This window comes from Gossypium raimondii, chromosome 9, assembly GCF_025698545.1.
Source record: "Gossypium raimondii isolate GPD5lz chromosome 9, ASM2569854v1, whole genome shotgun sequence".
Classification (NCBI taxonomy): Eukaryota; Viridiplantae; Streptophyta; class Magnoliopsida; order Malvales; family Malvaceae; genus Gossypium; species Gossypium raimondii.
The window spans coordinates 3393449-3415104 of NC_068573.1; the positions used below are offsets into that span (position 1 = coordinate 3393449).

The 21656-nt window shown below is 31.4% G+C and overlaps 1 protein-coding gene across 1 annotated transcript; it reads left to right on the forward strand.

Moving 5' to 3' along the window:
• The first annotated feature begins 618 nt into the window (after window positions 1-618).
• LOC105798168 (transcription factor MYB54) lies at window positions 619-2209 on the forward strand. The gene is made up of 3 exons (XM_012628131.2): window positions 619-1115; window positions 1198-1632; window positions 1736-2209. Exons 1-3 carry the CDS (start codon window positions 746-748, stop codon window positions 2002-2004), a joined length of 1074 nt encoding a protein of 357 aa, XP_012483585.1. The 5' UTR covers window positions 619-745; the 3' UTR covers window positions 2005-2209.
• The last annotated feature ends 19447 nt before the right edge of the window (window positions 2210-21656 follow it).

Below are 21656 nucleotides of genomic sequence, written 5' to 3' on the forward strand. Positions count from 1 at the left end.
TTCAAAGAAAAGTAATTATCAAACTGAGTTGAAGTAAATTGAGCTATCAATCGAGTAAAATTTGAGTATTGTAATACTAGATTCGAACGATTCGCTAGTCTAATTTTATTTTAATATATTTATATAATATGAAATCACATTTTTACCTTTATTATATGAAAAGAGTTTAAGTACGAACAAGCTCGAACTGAAATACAAGTTTATAATTTAATAATGAAAATTGATAAACAAAATTTGGATTATGTCTTGAAAATCCTAAGGTTGGAAATTGATATTTGATCAAATTTAAACTAAATTTGGAGTCAAACTGGATGGTTACTATTCAGGTTGAACACAAGTAGAATACCCCTAATATTTACTGTAGAATTGTGCAAGTTCCACACGCACTATGAAGTAGCGTAAGAGTATATCCTTTTGACAGAAAGGGTCAAAGCTGTAGAGTTTCAGGTTCTTTTTTTTTCCTATCACAGACTAGTGAAACACTTTCAACAGAAGTTAAGTGTAATTCGTGTGGGAACTTATATTTTTTTTTTCTTATTTTCCTGTTAGAAATACAACCAAAAAACAAAAAACAAACACTTCCTAATTCCCCCCCCCCCCACCAAATCTCCCCAATTTTTTTATTATTATTTTTCAACTTTTTTGCAGACTCTCACTTATTTTCCTTACCAAAACCTCTGATATCTCTCTCACTTTCTTTGTTTTTGTATCTGCAATCTGCACTATCTTTTTACTACTTTGGGATATGAAGATGACCTTGCAACAGTTCCACAACAGCTCCTGTTTTCATCACCAAGAAAATAATGGCTTTTCCAAGTACTACACCATATATCAACCTCCTTCAAACTCATCAATGGAGGTCTTAAAACCCATAGAGGGGTTTTCATATTGCTTGGAAGATCATTTCTCTAAAGGGTCTGAAATGGGCGCAGTTTCCATGAGTGTTGTGAGGGGAAGAAGTGAATTTTTTCTCAATGGGAAAGATGTTGGGGTCTCAAAGATTTGCTCTAGAGGGCATTGGAAACCAGCTGAGGACTCTAAATTGAAGGAACTTGTTACTTTATATGGTCCTCAAAACTGGAACCTTATAGCTGAAAAGTTTCAAGGAAGAACAGGTAAAAATCAGCTTGCAGACTTGTGTGTTTTTTTGTGTTTGAATTTGTTATCAATGAAGCTTTCTTTTACATTATTTTGAAGGTAAAAGCTGTAGATTAAGGTGGTTTAATCACCTTGATCCAAGGATCAACAAAAAGGCTTTTACAGAAGAAGAAGAAGAAAGACTAATGGCAGCTCATAGAGCTTATGGAAACAAATGGGCAATGATTGCAAGACTTTTCCCTGGTAGAACTGATAATGCTGTTAAAAACCATTGGCATGTTATAATGTCGAGGAAATATAGAGAACAGGCTAGTGCTTATAGGAGGAGAAAGCTAAGTCAAGCTGCCATTGGCGACTTTACAGACTCCACTCAAAACCCATATTTAGCTTCATTTGTTGGCCCTAATGGATCTTACAACAAGGGTTCAACTTCAAGGAAAGAAGATGAAATCAACGGTGGAGATTTGTTTCTTGGGTCAAAATCTAAAAGCTTCAAAGCTTGTGAAAACTCCACACCCTTGGATTTCTTTTCTGGTTTGTTCCTTTTAGTCCCTTCTTAACACTGTTGCATTTACAAGTTCGGATGTTGTTTATTTTGCAGAGAAGCCCATAATAAATTTCTGGGTTTTGTTTACAGATTATAGAAGCCAAGAAGGTTTAATTAGCAGAAACAGCAGGCAATGGAAAATGGTTCAAGAAGAAACAATGTTAATGCAAGAATCATGTAACCATTATCAGCCATCGGGTTTCTCAGACTCAATGGCATCTGCATCTCAAGTCACAGTGACCGAACCATCGTCGTCATCAGTGAGCCATTTAGAGACGACCATTACGGCACCATCAGCAGCAGCAGCAGCAGCAGCAGCATCACCACCGTTTATAGATTTTCTTGGAGTAGGAGCTTAGTGAAAGAAGCACAGGGTTTTCTAAAGAAGGTAAAATGAATTAGAAACTGAAAAAAAGGAAGGGTCCAAAAACTAGCTCAGACTTGATTGCAGGCAAAGAGAAAAGGATCTTTGTTGTGTCATCAGCATCTTTGTCAATGTAAACCATTGTGTCACAAAATCCAAAACTTGAAGCAGTGAAAACTAATACCCTTTCTCAGTCTTCACACACCCTTACTTTTTCTTTTCTTTCATTTTTTCTTTTTTAATCAAATTAAAACATTTTTTAAATTAATATATAAATACAAAATCATAATTTAAATAAAATTGAAATTTTAAGTTAGATTTTTAGTATAAAATTTTGTAACTATTTGTTATGTTAACAAAAAAAGTGTATATAATTATATTGTTTAATAAAATTTTACTTATTTCATAATTTTAAATCTTATTACTATAATATTTTATATTATCTTCAATAGTTTTTGGATAAATATTTAATTTAATAATTTGAATATTTAATTTCTAACAAAAGTATTGAAATAATTTATTTTGAATATAGTTGTTTTTAAAAGATAACCAACTTAATCTTTTCAACATTAAGTAATAATATTTATTTTATTTCATATTTTTTTGTTAAAAGTTTTGAATTAATTAAGAATTTATTATAATTATCGAACACATGAAAAATGAAAACTTAAAAAGTTTCTAAGACAGCCTAATTTTTTTGAATAATAATCTTATTATAGGTTGTTATTATATATGCTTTTTTTGATAAATGCCTAGAATTACGTATAATCCCTCTCGTCCTTTAAATAGAAGGATAATGAGCTTCAACGCACTCGAACTCACGTCCTCCTGCATTGATAACAATGTCGATGTCAATCAAGCTAAGACTCAATTGACAAACACACCCTAAATTTAAAAATGAAAGTTTTCTCCAAAATTAAATATGCTTTGAGGTGTTGATCAAATCTTAAATTGATTGGCATCGGCATTGTTGCCAGTACAGGAGAACGTGAGTTTGAGCGCGTTGAAGCACATTTGTTCTCCTTTTTAAGATTGGGGGTTATAAATAGTTCTAAATTTTGTGTAAAAAATTAGTTCGATGTTCCAATTTATGACTGTGTAATCATCATAACTGAGGTAAGAATGATTTGTGGTTTGTACCGGTTAAGCTTACTATGATTGCAATATAGTTGATAAAATCTTATATATATTTAAAATTTTAATTGATTTGGTGTCAACCATAATCGAGTTCTAACTTAGTTATAAAGTTACAAAAATCTCTTATTTTTACAAAGTAATAGATATTATTTTGAGGGTAATTTCATTTTTTCATATAAAATTTAGAACAAATACTTTTACCTATCGGGAGTTGAACCCAAAACATTATGATTTCAACTAAAGTAATATAATAACTACCAACTCAATAATGTTAACTAATATTATTATAGTACTTTTATCTTTTATATTTTATATAATCTTTAAATAAAAATTAAACCTGCGTGTCCAAAATTGAAAACATGTTTAATAAATTGTATATACAAGCTTTTACCACTCCACCTATGGTTATTGTTGAATAAATTTTAAAAGAAATTTTTTTCTACCCAGTGACATAATCTAATGTATAGTTAAAATTTTGATTGAGTTGATGACATTCATAATCAAGTTCTAACTCAGTTATAAAGTTACCAAAAGTCTCTTACTTATACAAAGCAATAGATATTATTTTGAGGGTAATTTCACCTTTTTACATAAAATTTAGAACAAATACTTTTACTTAACGGAGTTAAACCCAAAAGTTACGATAAACTTTATGATTTCAACTAAAGCAATATAATAGGTACCAACTCAATAATGTTAACTAATATTATTATAGTACTTTTATCTTTTATACTTTTATATAATTTTTAAATAAAAATTAATCACCACGTATTCAAAACATGTTTAATAAATTTTATATACAAATTTTTTATCAGTCCACTTACGATTATTGTTGAATAAATTTTAAAAGTAAATGTTTTATAATCTAATATATATTTAAAAATTACATACATGTGTATATATTGATTTATATGATAGTGATAAATGTGATGCAATGGAAATGGAAAAGATGTACCAGAAATGAGAGATGGAGAGTGATGCTAATGGTGGTGAGAGCAGTAACAGAATAAGGAAAGTGATGGGGTGGAACAACAGTGAGGCTTATAAGTTACAAAACAGATGAAAACAAAAACAAAAACATTGGTCACTTTTCAAAACATACAATTTTCATGGGGCTTTACAATCCTGGATGAGATATACTTTCTTTTCTCATAAAGCGTATTTTAGACACCTGCTGTGTTGAACTCGATAGTTATAATTATATTACACGAAGATCAGATAAACAGATAATTTGAAGTTATGGAATAATGATAAATCTGATTTTATAATTGAAATAAGAGATGGATATAAAAGCTGAATTACGTAGTTCGAATTTTTTGCATCTATGAGGTATTGATTACAGAGTAATTCACTATAAATTAATTTGTATAAGACGTGATTTAAGTCTAACTCACTAAATTACGATCAGTAAGAACAATTTATTTACAATGAAATTGCATTAGAATAAAACCCTAACATGAATAAAATAATTTCTCTCTCAATTTCATCGAGTAACAAATAAAAGCCTTCTTTTAAATAGGCATACATTGCCTTGTAATTTTGTTTAATAAATGTAAGTGTATATCTCCTTAGTTTTTGCTTCAAGTAGGTCTTAAATAAGAAAACAAATGTTAGAATTTTGAAAATTAGATCTCTTTACTTGAAACTTGATCACATTAAAAGTCTTTAAAAGAGCTTTTATTTGACTTTTAGCTTCTTCAAAATTAATATCTTTTTAAATACACAAATCAGACTAAAACTTTTGAAAACTTTTATTTCTTGATCTAATTTTTTCTCCGGTCATAATCTTGAGATTTACTAAAAATCCCTTGTTGAAAATTTGAAAAGATCGAGAAGTGATTGAGGGAGTGCCTACTCCCTAAACCACTATGATAGAATGTTTAGTTTTCGTATTTGTGTTATTGAGAATTTATTGAACCATATTTTTCAGGATGTGCTAATATTGTGGATTGTATCTAGCACATCAATGAAGATCATATGACTTGAGGAAACATATTTGAAGAATCGGATCTAATCGAGTCATGTTTATCTAATCCCTTAGATCAAAGAAGTTCAACTAGATCGAATCAGTCAAGATTTAACTGTCAACAGTCTTTGTTTATTTTGTTTGTTATTATTAAATTGTAGTCAACTTATATAGTGGTTGTTTTATAGAGATTGTGATTAATCTTCTTTATGCTAGCAAGTCTCGAAATAGTCTATATAATTGAGAGACTAGTATAGGTTGATGTACAGGAAATTGAAAGCACTTAACATGTTCAAGTGAGGAACATTACTTGTAAGAGTGCATTTGATTGTAAAACCTTTGTGTTGTGGTTTTACATGCTAAGTTCACAATGGTGACTTTAGTGGTGAGGAATCTAGTCTTCAAAGGTACAAAAGTGAGGAAATTGCCACTGGGGTGTGATAGTTTTAGGATCACTTGTTGTAAGTGTTTGAAGATAGTGGATATTTCTCACTGAGCTAACCTCAGCAAACGTAGAAAAACTGAACAACATCAAGTTGTAAGTGTTTGAAGATAGTGGATACTTCTCATTTAGCTAGCCTCAACAAACGTAGAAAAACTGAACAACATAAACAAACTTTGTGTCCCTTATTTATTTCTTATTTTTCGCAATGCTTGAAGGAGCACCTACTCCTTTAGCCACTACTTTCAAGCACATAGTTTATATCTCAACAACTGTTTCAATCTAACATCTCAAAAAGATGTAAGTAAATAGTCAAGATTTTTTTGGGGATTTTTTTTCACAATCGAAAAAATCACATAACTAAGGTAATAGCTTAAGGAGTGCCAAATATTGCCCTTAACGATATTTTGTTGTATAGCACATCTCCTAGAATTCAGCAAGTTCTTTTGTTCAAAAGAATATGACTAGGAAAAATAAATAATTTCTTTTCTCAAAAGAACAAGGGCAGGAACAACAAATAAATCACAAGGTGAAAATACTCTTTAACTCAAGAGGATGGAGAAAAAAAGTGAGTGAGGAATATACATTTTTTCTTTCTTTCTTTCTTTTCTTGCATGTTTTTATAAAGATAATTAAGTCAGATATTTATAGCATAATTGCTGGCTAAAAATTAGATAGGCGAGTAAAGAAATATAAGATAAGTAAGCTTGACTTAGATAAAAAAAAAGTTTAAAGTAGTTCAATGAATCTAGTATTAGTTAAAAACAACCTCCAACAGTTAAGCTATTTCTATAAAAGGATCAAACTTTGTGTTATTACCACACGTTGGGGATATCCATCGGTTTACACTACATTGGTCTGTTGGGCCTAGTTCTCATGCGCATGAGCACAACCCCTCAACTTGGTTCTTACAAGCCCAATGATATATAACAGCTTATAAAAAAGGGTCTCAAAGTTTTCCTAAGAAATGTAAGATTTTGTTCTTTTGAAATACCTCAGTTTTTCTAACAATCCCCTACATATTTCAAAAGAATTAAGGAAAAAAATTTAGTTTTTCTTTTTTTGATAATGCATTGACTCTAATATCTTTTAGACTATAAACTAGAGCTAGAATAAATGAAACATAATTTACATAATAATTGGTTAAACTTTAAGTTTCTATGAACCAAGAATTCATTATGTAAATTAAAATTCTCACTAATCATAATATACCCATGATATTTGTTGTTCAACGCAGTTGTAGCTAATAAACCATTTGTGTTCCTAAGTTTTCGTGAGTGCTCTAGAGATTTCACCAAAACTCTCATAGAAGAAACTTCACTTCACACTCACATATGTCAATCCATCAAGTATACACTACAAAACACACCACCTATGACGGATATGGATTTGATTAAAAGTTTACTCAACCTTACTTTCCTTGTAGTTTTAGCACTATTTACACTATATGAAGGACATAATTTTTATAGTGCTCAATAAATCAAATAATGATTTTTATTACTAATATGAACCTAATTCATGTGATCATCAATCGCATAAGTAATAGTTCATTCCCCTTGATGTTTTATTATTAGTTTTCTCCCAAAAGTTTAGTCAAAGAATTGGTCAATTTTACTTCTGGCTACATAATTCATGGATCATGACTATATCTTCTTTACAACTACCTTATCACTGACCGTTTGCATACGTGCCCAAGAAATAAGCAAAATATGAAACAATTTAAAAGTGCAGTTTTACTGCAAGTGTACAGGTCCAATTGTAATACAGTTTTTTTACAACAAAATATGGAAGTATTCTGAGGATCGTACCCAAGGGATTGTCAAATTGGTAAATGTGATTTTCAAGTTAATTACAAGTTAAGAAATTATGAATCTAATTGAGTCAGAAATTATTAGCACAACCAAATAAAAAGGATATTTAAACTAATTCTAAATTAACAAATTAAACAAACTGATCTAATTTTCCTCCATATTGCTTTGAATGATGTAAATGATAAAACGATGGTCAGTTGACTAGTCGATTGCAAACTAAGCTAATAACCTATCACGATTATACCTCTTGCCACTCCTAACTAAGAATCTCCTCTCGGTCTCACTACTTGGCACAATTATATAAAATTAAAAAGAAAAGTAAAATATTTTCTACCCTAATTTAATTCTTTACATAAAACTTGTTCCTAGTCTAAATCTAATTGTCTTTGGTTGATAAAACAAGTTACATTTATAATAGAAAACAAGTGAAACTATCAATTACACATTTGCCCCTATTATAATATCCAACTAAGGCAAGTTTGACCAGTTTTTCCCCTTGATTGCCTTTCATTATTTCAGCAGATTTGTCAATTACACAACTTGATTTGTGATATTGAGTTTGGATGTCATGACGCTATTAGTTAGGGGGCTTTGTATCACAACACCTCAAGTCTAGTGTCATGACTTTTCTTAATCTCCTCAGTCCATCTTCAGGGTCGATGTCACGACCCCACAGGCTGATGTCGCAACCTTGAAATTCAAGGGCCTTAGTATCACAACTCGACAAGTTTGAGGTCACGACACTAAGGCTTATCAAGGTGGCCTTCTTGGAAAAATGAAAAAGTTGATGTCACGACATATCCCTGATGTCACGAAACTGAGAGCCATCATGCTCCATGTTACGACATTGACATCCCAAGGTTGCAATACCGGAGTTGCTTCCTTCCTTCCTTCCTTCATTATTCTTCCTCTATTAAATCCTTGAATATAACACTCAAATTTCTAATAACCTGAAAACTAGAGGTCATTAGAGAACTAGATTGAAAAAGACCGCAAGTTGGCGGCCTCTATTGTAAGAAATAGGAAAGCTAGAAACCAAATAAGAAATTGTTGAGAACCAAACCTGGTTCTATTATAATGGAACCCGTCAGTTCCTTAGTGGGAGACATAATGATTGTAAATGGAAAGTCCTCATAAGGTTGGAAATAGAACGAGAAGGGTTATAAATAGTTACAAAATGGCTTCCTAGGGATATTTTTCTTCCGGATTCTTTTTCATTTTCTCTTATTCACCTTATTTGGTTGTTTTGAAAAAGATGAGGCCATGAAAGGTTCTACATGAATAAGAATTCATGAGGATTAAGATGGAAAAGTAGGGACAGTAAGCTGGTACGATTCTTAGCCTCTCTATGTGCGTAAAATAAGGTAAATGAAGTTATGGATCTCCAGAACTGTCTTAAGGGTTCTGCATGTTATAAAAGTTTATGCATTAAGATGGAAAGAAAGTTTAACTAGTAGATTTTTGTTGTAATTCTTAGCTACAAAGAGAATGAAAGCTTTAGTGTTCAAGAAAGCTAAGTTGCAGAAATGATAAAGCTTCAGGTGATTTTTAGACTCCAAACCTGCTGAAATTATTTATGTTGTCTAAGTATGCCATGTTGCATACGCATGAAACAATCATAGTATAGCGTACATCTCATAGCCATGAAATATGATGATATTTGCATGCATTGCATGACTGTGAGAAAAAACCTCAATGGGATAGATGGAGATAAAAAGGGAACTGAGGAGTGAACCTATTAGTTAGGGTGTTCGAGCATTAAGGTGATGTGGTGTAAAGGAGGTAATGAGAGAATGATTCGAGAAATGAAAATTATGGAAAAGCATTTACCACGATGGTGGTATCGACTGGTCCTTCAAAGCAACACCATGACGATGGTATATAGTGGAAGACCATAGATGAAAGAGGCTATGGCAATCTGGTATGAGGTACGTAATGTAAGATCATAGATGAAAGATGTCATGGCCGCATGGTAAAAGGTATAAGGTATATGGCGTAAGACCATAAATGAAATATGCTATGATAGTTTGGTATGAGGTACATAGTGTAAGACCATGGATGAAAGATGTATAACACCCGGTTCCCAATAAACCCAGAAATTAAGAATAATGAAAGGACTAAATTGAAAAAGACAGTAAGCTAGAAGCCTCTATTGAAATAAATGGGAAAGTTGGAAACCAAGTTAGACATAGTTGAAAAACAATTCTAGTTCAAATAGGATGGAACTCATCAGTTCCTTAGTGGAAGACATAATAATTAGCAATGGACAGATCTCACAAGGTTGGTAATAGTGCGGGAAGGGCTATAAATAGTTGGGAAACAGCTTCTCAAGGATGATTTTCTTCCCAATCTTGCTCATTTTCTCTTCTTCACCGTATTCGATTACTTTGAAAAAGAGGAGACCATGGAAGGTTCTACATGAAGAAGACTCTAGGAGGATTAAGTTGACAAAGAAGGGAAACTAACAAGTGAGTAAGATTATTAATCCTTCTATGTATGTAAAGGTTAATAAATGAAGATAAGGATATTAAGAATTATTTTAAGAGTTCTGCATGTTTCTGGAAAAATGGGATTAAGCTGAGAATATTGAGTATAACTCATGATATTAGTTGTAATGCTTAGCTACTAGGAGAATAAAAGCTCTATCATTCAAGGAAGCTAAGCTGTGGAAACGATATAGCTTCAGGTGAGTTCCAAAAACTCAAACCATGGACGTTATGATTTATGTTGTTTAAGTATGCCATGAAAAGTTATGTTCTGTATGAAATATGATGATATGTGCATGTATTACATGATTGTGAGAAAAAACTCTATGGGAATAGAAGAAGATAGAAAAGGAAACGGGGAGTAAACCTATTAGATACTGCCTCGGATGAAGTTTCGGGCATTGCGGAGGGAACACTGTGGTGTTTGAGCATCAATGTTAGGTGGTGTAAAGGAGTTAATGGGAAGATGATTTGAGAAATGAAAATTATGGAGAGTTCAACCAAAGAAAGGTCTTGAGGAGAGTTGAGTAGCTCGGAGGATCAGGTGGAGTCTGTCACCCTGATAACGAACACTCTTCTTGAGTAAACAGGAAGTAAATTTACGTTTAGTCTATTTTACATTGTTACCCTCGAGTGATAAGATTTAACTATGGTGTAGTAAAGGAAATCACTAAGTTTATTTAAACTTACAGCAGTGTGGCTAATGTTCGTAGAATTTGTGAGGTTGATCGATGACTCAGAGGAGGCATCAAATCAGATGGAGAGGAGATCGAGGATCCTAAGCAATTAGATTCATGCACATAGGAAAGGGGTACCATTGGAGGCTTCACCTCAGGAATTGTTATATCCAGATAGCGCCCTTAAAATCGGGGTAATGGAGTAGTTAGCTTTTGATCGGAGTTGTGAGAGATTCATTGTAAACGAATAGTCTGATTAGAGATAGAAATATAAGAGACTAAACATTCAATGGCTTGAGGCCTTAGTTGTAAGAATTATTATTTTTAATATCATTATTAATTTTTTTTGTTTTAGACTATTTAATATTGGCTAAGTTAGCCATATATTAAAAATAGGTGAACATGGCCCATTTGTGATGCCCCATACCCGAATCCGATAAACGAGTCGAGCGTGGGGTGTTACAAGAAGTCATAACAACATGGTACAAGGTATAAGGTATATGGCGTAAGACCATGAATGAAAGATGTAATGGTGGCATGGTATAATGTATGAGGTATACGGTGTAAGACCATAGATGAAAGATGTTATGGCATCCAAGTATGACGAGTAAGACCATGGATGAAAGACTCCATGGCATCATATGATAGTACGCCAGGATGGTGAACCGGTTTAAGACGATAGGAAAAAGGCTCCATGGCATCCATAAAATAGATAGTCCATTGGGACAATAAACACAGAATAGATAGTCCGGTAGGATAGTAAACATAGAACAGAGATAGTCTGCTGGGACAGTAAACATAGATAGAGTCTCCCAAGACACTAAACAAGGGGTAAGTTCGATGGGACGAGAGAAAAGAGGTCAGAAGGGTGCAAGACCATAGCTCGACTACGGTAACCTATAGAGTCTGCCAAGATAAGATAAATGAGATGAGACGATTATAAGATCATAGCTCAGTTATGACAACAAACAGAGTCTGTCGTGACGTGAATGCATATAGTTCATCAGGACATAAAGCACAAGGTAAACTATTAGAGCGCCAAATATAAGAAACCACAAAGGTTGAAGAAGGGTCAAAAGAAATTGGTAAAGATAGATGTGTGAGCCAACAAGGCATAGGTGAAGACCCAAGAAGAATTAGAGGAAGATAGGTCATGCGAGAGCTAGCCTGATAATGAAAATGTAAAAAACAATTATCTGAGGATCGCAAGAAAGTATCAGAAATCAAGATCCACCAGGAAACGCTCTATGAAACTGGTAAGCGAGAGATGAATCACATGAGAAGATTGAGAGATGCACTCTCAAGATAAGGAATCTCCCCAAGAGATAGAATGTATATCAAGACTATTCCTAGTAGAGGAAGGTCTACTGCGGATGCAACCCTAACGTAGTAACTCCGTAGGGAGAATTTAAGTAAAAGGGATAGAAGGCTTGAACACTCGCATTGACGATGACCTATTAGATGGGTAAATTAGATTGTACTTCCTAACTAGAATATGTAAGTTCCCATGTAAGGTCTCGTAAGTAGGGTAGATTACTAAAGGTAACCCAACAGCCCGGACACCCGATAGTAAGGAAAGTGAAGGTAGATTCACCAAAGCGGCAATGTTTAGTACCAATCAGCTAGTTTGACAGGATGTCAATAGGTCTTTTGGGACTAAAGTACGAATAAGGAGTCCACCAAGGATTAGTCCAATCTATAAGGTTCAACACAGGAGGTAAAATGTATGAATGTCTAGTATATGAAAGGTACGAAGTAATGCGTGAGGGTTCACCGACAAGGCAGAGTATACGAGACTCCATCAAGAGGTTATGAGTTCAACCAGAACGGGAAGCTCAATGCCATGCTGATCCTTAGAGAGGTTTAGAGGTAGATAGGGAGTTCACCACTCCAGTTGAAGAATGAATGTTTGGATAAGAACAGGGGATTCAATATATTTTTATATGGTCTCTTACACCCTCCCAAATGGGACGAGATTTATTTTAAGTTGGCATAGACTCACTAAGTTAATTTGAACTTACAACAGTGTGGTTGATGTTTACAAGACTTGCGAGGATGGTTGATCAAGGACTTAGATGAGGGACCAAGCCAGATGTTACTGAGATCAAGTATCCGCGGATGGTTCTGAGTCATGTACATAGGAAAGGGTACCATTGGAAGCTACATCTTTGGATCAATCATAGTGTAACCAGACAACATTCTTAGAGTCTGGATTCTGAAATTAGTTAACCCTAAGTTAGAAACTAAAAGGGTCTCATTGTAACACCAAGTTAGAGACAAAAATTTAAAAGGCTAAACATTTAGTGGCTTAAGGCCTTGGTTGTAAGATTTATTATTGGTTTTATTTTTAGTTTGTTTTATAACAGTTAAGTTAGGAAAAAATTAAGGATAGTTGAACTCGGTCCATTTGTGATGCTCCATACTCAGATCTGACGAACGCGTTGGGTTAGGGTGTTATATTGAAAGTACCTTAGCTACACATTAAGCTCAAATGGACATGTAATTGAGGCTTTTACTCATAAAAGCATTAAGACAACTAAAAATTGCATTAAATATAAATTATAACTAAAATAAGAAAAAACGATAAAAAGACTTGAACAACACTCAAAAACAAGCTATTTAAGTGTGAAAATAAGTTAATTTGTCATATTAAAGTATGACGTATCAATCACATCACATTTTAGACAAAATGGATTTTTTTTATCATTTAAATTTTTATTATTGGCAATGGCTATTTCCAATTAGCAATTACAATGGACGAATATAAAAGGTGTTGGTTATGCTTTTTGAGAAGTTTTTCAACCATTTAGCTTCAATCCCAACCGACTCTAAAGCTATAAATTCTAACTCTATGGTAGATTTAGTTATAAAAGTTTGTTTGGCTGATTTTCAAGTAACTACACCACTGCTAAGGGTGGACACATAACCACTAGTGGATTTTATCTCATCTGAATCTAAAATTTAGTTAACATCATTGTATTGATCTAATACAACAAGTAATCCACTAAATAGAATACCACACTTCATAATGTCTTTCTAATATTTAATTAATCTAACTATAGCATCCTAATGCACATGATTTGAGTTGTGTGTATCTGTTAATCTATCATTCATCATATTCTATATCAAATCAAGTGAAATTAATCAAATGCACTAGACTCTTTATAATTTGTGCATACTCAAATTGACCAACATGGTTGCTGCTCTTTTTTTTTAATTAGGTATTAACATCATAAAGAGTACTCATAGGTTTGACATCAAAATCTTCAAACTTCTTTAAAAGTTTCTCAATACATTTTGTGATATCATTATACTATCGCCTTTCATTATGATTTTAACATCAATATTGTAACACCCCAAATTTTTGATATAGTAAGTGGCAATGTTTTGGAAACTACTATAGTGAAGTTTTGAGAAAATTCAATAATGAAACTAATAAAGAGAATTTTAAAAAGGATTATAAAGATTTATTGTTGGAAAAATCAATGAAGTAAATTTTGGATGTGAAATTGTGGGTAAAAGATTAAGTCAAAAGTTGAAAAGTATAAGGACTAGAGTGTAAAGTGACCAATATGAGAAATTATAGATTAATAATGATTTTCTAATATTAATTTGACATGGATATGTATTTGTATCGAGAAAAGCAAGTTTGGACTAAATTGAATAAAATGAAAAGTAAATAGACCAAATTGCAAAATTTCCAATTTTGGCCAAGAAGGAATTAAAATGCAAAAATGCATTGTTGGATAGCATTATGGACCTTTATGATGTTGTGAGAAGATTTAAAATGTTAAGTGTTGTAATTGATATTAATATGGTTGACGTCACGACGTCAACAGTATATCCGACTCGGCCTTAATAGCTGATAGGGTAATCAAATTTCCGATTCATTACTAACAGTTCAAATCATACTTTATCATTTCTAATTTATCATCAGTTCATCAACTTATCATATAATACAACATGTTTCAACTCAGTCTTATGCCAAATTTCAATTATCAATCAAATCATAAAACTTCCATTTTATTTAATTTAGTATTTGTCTCGATAATCAATCCTAACCATATCAGTTCAGCCCAAATAATAATCAATAACTCCATATAATGCAAAATGACATGAATATGCAAAAAATAAATGGTTCATAAATCATAGAAATACAAACCGAATTTTTGAGCTATTCGTCGTCCATTTTCTATTTCCCTTTCCCTCTCAACGGTTTTGGGTCAACGTTAGATAAATAAAATCATAAAATAGATAATATTCTCAAATTCTATTCAAATTATAACCAATAAAAAAATCAAGCATACTTTATAGTTTACTCAATTTAGTCCATAAACCCAAACATAACTTTAAATCCAAAGTTTTGGATTGAAATCCAATTTCAAATTTACTCATTAAGGACCTCCTATTTCCTATTCCTAAAGTAATTTCATGTAAAGTTTAAATTTTATTCAATTTGGTCCCTAATATACAAAACTAACAATTAAGCTTTACAATTTAGTCCTTTTCTTAAACTAAGCTTGATTTCTATCAATTTAACACCTAAATCATTCAATTCTCAACAATGGAATCTCATCAAAAATTCACCAATCGATCAAATTGGTCCTTGGGTTAGCTTACTCAAGCTTCCAAGATAAAAATTTTTTTATAAAAATCAAAGGAAAATGGCTAGAAACTTACTTGAAATTGAAGCTAAAAGCTTGAAAACCCTCAAAATGGTGTTAAGTATTTCTTCATGTCTTCAATTTGATTGGAGAAGATGAGTCCCTCTCTCTTTCCACCGAAATTCAGTTTATATAGCAGGATTAATTAGTTAATTAAGTTAATTAACCTTAATTTAATCAAATAAACTTAATTTTTTTAAGTTAATGGCCATTTCATTTTACCATCCACTAACACACATTTAAAAATGGTTTAATTTCTGTTTTGAACCTTTGTTTAATTGCAATTTAAGTCCCCAAGCCATTTCCTAATTAAAAATCTATAGCAATTAGATTTTATAATTTAGTCCCTATGCCTTAATTAACCACAATTTCAGCCAAATTGACCATCCAAAATTTAATTCATTTATACAATAACTTAATAAATATCTTTATTTAATATTTATGGACTTATTTTACGGAAACAAAATCCCGAAACCATAATATTTGATACCACTAGAAATCGAGGCTTTACATTAATGACTTTGCTCATTCAAAAGGGAGGTAAGTTCTCAAGAAACCATCCTTACCTTGTTGGATTAATATTGATAAATCCTTAAAGTTTAAATGGTAAAATGTTAATATGTGATCAAATTTTAATATTTAAGTAAAGAAAATAGTTTAATAAAATGAAAATAGAGATAAATGTGAATTTGCATAATCTTAGACTAAAATGTGAATGTGCTGTAATATGAAATTGAGACAAAGTTTGACTTGAACAATGATAAGTAGAGCTTTAATGAAATTTACTAAATTGTGAAGAGAGGAATAAATTACGGCATCAAATGGACTATTAAATGATTTTGCCTTCAATGTGAAAATTTAGGGATTAAATGTATAGACTAGTGTAGAAACAATAAAGTGGCTAATGAGAGGGTAATATGGTATATAGGGAATATGTCATTATAAGTCATCCTGTGTAACAAGAGAACTTGTTGTGAATAATATGTAAAATGTGGCCTATGAAGCCTTAATGAAACTTGTATTACAATGTGTTAGGCCTATGTGAAATTTCATGAAACAAAGCGTAATTATTAATTTTGAAAAGTTGCATACAGAAATGCTTTTTTATGAATTTGGTATGTGAATGCTACTTTGAGATGCATAATATGGTAATATGTAAGTATAAGGTATGTATGAAATGATATATGTATATGTGGACGTGATTACGGTAAAATGAAATTGAAATTGCTAACCAAACTTTGCCCTAGTAAATTAAGAGAAATAGTTAGGATTTAGTTGGCATGTCAATAGGGATAAATATGTACCTGAATTCCTATGCCTTCAAGTCTTTCACATATTATGTACACTCTATGTTGCCTTTAGGTTTTCTAGTCACATGCATACTCTAATGCATTCGGGCTTAACACTTCAATGCCCTCTGGTGTGTTTTAGTTGGCTTAGCACTACGATGCTCTCTGGTGTGGTTAGGAGGGATGTGTTGTGATGCCTTAGGGTGAAGCATTTTTGTGCTCTTGATGTGTTTTGAAGATGTCTCATGCATCCAAGTCTCCTACTAGAGTTTACTAAGGGCCATAGGTAATAACAAGATGAAAGCAAAATATTTGAGAATATAAGTCTTGAAACGAACACTAAAAGCTACATTTCATAAGAAAAATGAGAGCATAATATATGAGAATAATAAATTTTAAAGGTTTAAGATAACTTAACTATATGAATTATACAAAACAATTCTACATAATTAAATGGCTTGATTTAATGCCTTCTTAAGTTATAAGTTGATATTGAATCATGCGACTATAAGGAATTGAAAATGATTAATGAATCATGTGACTAAACTAGCTCAAGGAAATTGACACATAAAAAGCATGAAATGGAAATTTAAACTACATTTACATTAATTATAATAGTATTGTAAATTGGTAAAGAATGAGCAAAGCCTTAAAGTGAATTAAACCTCATAGACCTCAAGGTAAATTGAGTATTTTCCTTGATTACTTACTAAGAATTTATGCTTAACGTGTTGTTGTTTCTTGCATATAGATTCCTTTATGGATTATGAAAAACCACAACCATTTGGAAGTTTCCATCACCTTTGCAAAGTTGAAATGTACGAAATAATATTTGGTTTTTGTCTATTATAGCATTGCATGTACATAGATTATGTCTTATCTAATAACAATTTTGTATAATAGATTTTAAATTTATGAATGACAAGTTAAATTTTGTTTCTTGAAAATGTCAAGCATGTTTTCATGAATGAATGAATGTAAGTTTAAAAGTAATTTAATTGTTTTTAAAATGATTTGGAACTTAATGATTTGTCATATTACAGTTTGGGGGATGTTTTATAGTGTTTTTGGACTAATTTTTAGCTCCAGTAGTCTTACCATCGGTACTTAGCCCCATAGGTATTGCAACAAGTAAAAAATAATGCAAATGTATACAATATTAGAGAGATGTATTGGTACATATCCTCACTTGTACTGATACCATAGTGCAGGGCTCAAGCCACTACACTATTTGGAGCCTTTTTTATCTCCTAGGGTCCGGTTTGGGTCCAAGCAACCCCGTTAGCTTATGAACCATTTCTAAATGATTTTAAGATGATTTTGAAGCCTTCAATTTTTTTTTGTATTTTATTTAAATTTCCTGAAAGCTTTAAATTATAGTAAAACTATTACCTTGCTTAACCCGAACAATCTTGATTTTAACTCAAAAAACTTCAAACACTAATTTTATGATTTGAACATGTCCCTATATGTTTTTAAAGACATACAATGAATTAAAATCATATATGAATTCTTTTAAACTCGCCTCATTTGACTTAAAGAATATTAATATGTTGAGAAACAAGTATTTTATTAAAAGAAACTTTTTGGCTAAAGTTTGAAAGTTCATCAGTAACAAGTCCCCTTATGCTCGATGGTGTCAATTTATGCCTACTTGAATGTGAGAATGATGGCTTTTATCAAGTCATCTGATGAAAAGGCTTGGAGGTCTATTCTTATTGGATGGGAGCATCCATTCACTAAAGTTAATGGAGTCAATACACCAAAGTTAGAATTCACTTGGACCACTGAGGAGGAAAAGCTTTCCAACACTAACTCTAAAGCTCTCTATGCAATTTTTTTTATAGAGTGGATCCTCAAGAGTTTAAAAGAAACTCCAACTGCACATTGTTAAGAAAGCCCTAGATATTCTTGAAATAGTTCATTAAGGCGTGAATATGGTGAAACAATCTAAATCGAAGATGCTCACAACCGAATTTCAAACCTTAAGTATGTAGTAGAATGAGACAATTGGTAAGTTTTCTGTTAAACTCTAGGATTTATCCAATCAGGCATTCACTCTTGCAGATGAGTATTCGAATTCTAAACTGGTCAAAAAGGTTATTTGATCATTGCTTGAAAGGTTTAGCATCAAAGTTACAACCATGGAGGAAGTCAAAGACCTTGATACTATGTTCATTGATGAGTTGATTAGATCTCTTCGAACTTTTGGGATCAACCTAGAAAAGAGCATTGCATTTCAAGTGACTGAAGTAGTGCCCACTGATCATAGCACTATCATGGAAAAGCTTCAAGAACAAATAGCCTTATTGACTCAAAACTTCAACAAGGCTTTCAAAAATTTATCTAAAAGAAATCAAAGATTCGAAAAATTCAAGAACGTTTAGCAAGGAAAATCCAAAGGAGTTGTCACCAATGAGGAAGTTGCCAAATATAAAAATAAATGGGTTCAGTGCCATGAATGTAATGCCTTTGGGCATATTCAGACATAATGTGCAAACACCTTGAAGATGACAATGATGATGATGATGATGATGATGATGATGGTGATGATGATGAAGTCCTTGCGTATCACATGGAGTGACGAGGACACAACTACTTGCTCCAAATCTAATGAGGAACACTTGAGCAACTATGTTGCTTTTACTTCCAAGGTAAATATGGAAGATGTTGAGAGTGACACTGATGAAGCCTTTGAAGGAATGTCAGATGTTGAGTTCTTAAAGACTTACAAGACTATGCTTAACAAGTGGGAAATGATCTGTATGTTAACTCTAGATTGGTGGTTGAAAACAGTGAATAAAAGAAGGGAAATTTGAAGTTGATTAGGCAAGTAGAAGCAAAGGAGTCTCAACTAGATATTAAAATAGAAAATTTGGAGAAAATTCAAAAAGAGCTTGAGTCCACAAAGTTGATGCTCAAGAAATTGAGTACAAACAGTGAAAAATTTGATGAAATACTAGTTGCAAGGAGACGGAATCTAGCGAATTAAGGCACAACAAAATGATAAAAAAAAAAATAGAGCTCTATCATAAAAAATTAACATGGAATAAAAAAAATCATACAACATGACAATTGCTAATATGATTAAAAAGTTGATAATAATACCATGAAACATTTGATGTATAATATAATCACATTTTATAAATATATCAAAAAAAAGTGCTTGGTTAAAATATTTAGCATAAACTTAATATTAAGATTATAAAAAGAAAAGAAAATGGTAGAACAAACTGAAATATAAGAAAAATATGAAATATACGAAAAAAATGTCAACAGATAAACATAAGAAAAGAAAACATACCTAAATGAATTGATATTTTAAAATTACCCATTCATAAACATTTCATTCTGTGAAATATTTATTGTTGTGAATGAAAACAAATATTCACATACATGCTCCTTCAATTTCTCAACTTCATTATTTCAACCACCCACATTTGATTTTTATATAATTTTTTTAAATTGTTGTTACAAAATTCTTTTCACCTACTTTGTGGATATGTCGTAAACTAGTTTATGTTAAGGTTTTGTATTTCAATCAATTCTTTTTGAAATATTTTTTATTTATGATAATTATATATTTGAAGAAAATGTTAACGATTTTTTTGGATATAACCATAGATGTCCTCGTCCATTTAACGGTCTAAGCATAGTCTCGTTCGGGTCGGGGGTGTTATTCAAGTGGAGTTTTCTTAACAATATCGACTTTAAATTTTGAACTTGATCCAAATGCCTGAAGAAGAAATTCACTTTTACTTCTTCCAACTGCTTGTTGATAACTAATTTTAAATCAACGTAGTTTCTATATACGAAATGAAGTTTTTAATTATTTATATTTTTAGAGAGTTATTTCAATTTAAGATAGGTTTCTTCAATAATTGGGTCGGACTTTGCCATGGCTCAATCCCAAAAACCCTTAAAAGCCCAAGCCATTTTTTGGGCCAACTCATCTTAAAAATCCATTTCACTGTTTAAAATATTGATAAAGTTAAAATTGTAATTTTACATTAATATTTATATATATTTAAAAATTATATATTTTTCTAATTAAATTTAAATTTGAAATTATTTGTATTACTTAAATCAAATTCGGAATGGACAGCACTAACCCAAGATAAAATTTTAGTGTGGCCACTCTAATTTAAGATATGAAACGAAATTTATTAAAAAAATATAGGCATAAAAATAAATTTAGTCTCCAATGTTTGCATTTTTATTAATTTGGTTTTTTATTATGTAAATTTAGTGGTTAACCTTTTCAAAAGAGTTAAATCGCTTTTCTTAATAGAAATCTTGAATAGAATATTAATTTTTAACGATTTTTCATGACAACTGCATGGCAATTTACATGTACTTCATACTGACATGACACTATTTGTCTTATTTCACTTCATCAAATAATTTAAATATTTTAGAAATATTCAAACTAATAATAAAATTGAAATTCAAAAAATAATAAAATTTTCAAAAGAAATTAACATAAAATACATATGGATAGGGGTGAGTATTCGATTGATTCGAGTTGAATCGAGTCAAAAAATTTCGAGTTAGTCGAGTTGACGAATTCTATTTTAGCAATTGAACTTAATTTGAATTTTTTTCGAATCAAATCGAATCGAGTCAAAAAATTTCGAGTCAAGTCGAGTTGAGTTAACGAATCCTATTATTTATACTTAATGTTGCTTTTACATGGACTAATTATTTAACTAGCAAACGAAGTACAAGATTATTTAACTACATAAACAATATAATGATTTTATCTTTTAACTTAATGGGTAAACATTTATCAAAACGACATAGTTTTATCTTTTAACTTAATGTTTTTGACTTTTAACTTTAAAAAAAAGTAAACATTTATCAAAACAACATAGTTTTGCCTTTTCTTATTCGGATTTTCGGATAACTCGAATTGTGTAATTCATATTTGAGTTAAACCGAAAAACTTAATTTTTTATTCGAGTTGATCCGAATAACTTGATTAACTCAAATAACTCGAACTATTTAATTCAAAATTTGAATTTTTTATCGAATTTTTTAAATCAAATCGGATTTTGCTCACCCTTACATATGGATTGTCATGTAAGCTACCATATTTAAGAATTTAACGTTTCAGTCAGCAAGTTTGTTTAAAATAATAATAATCTAACTCTTTTGAAAGATTAATTATCAAAT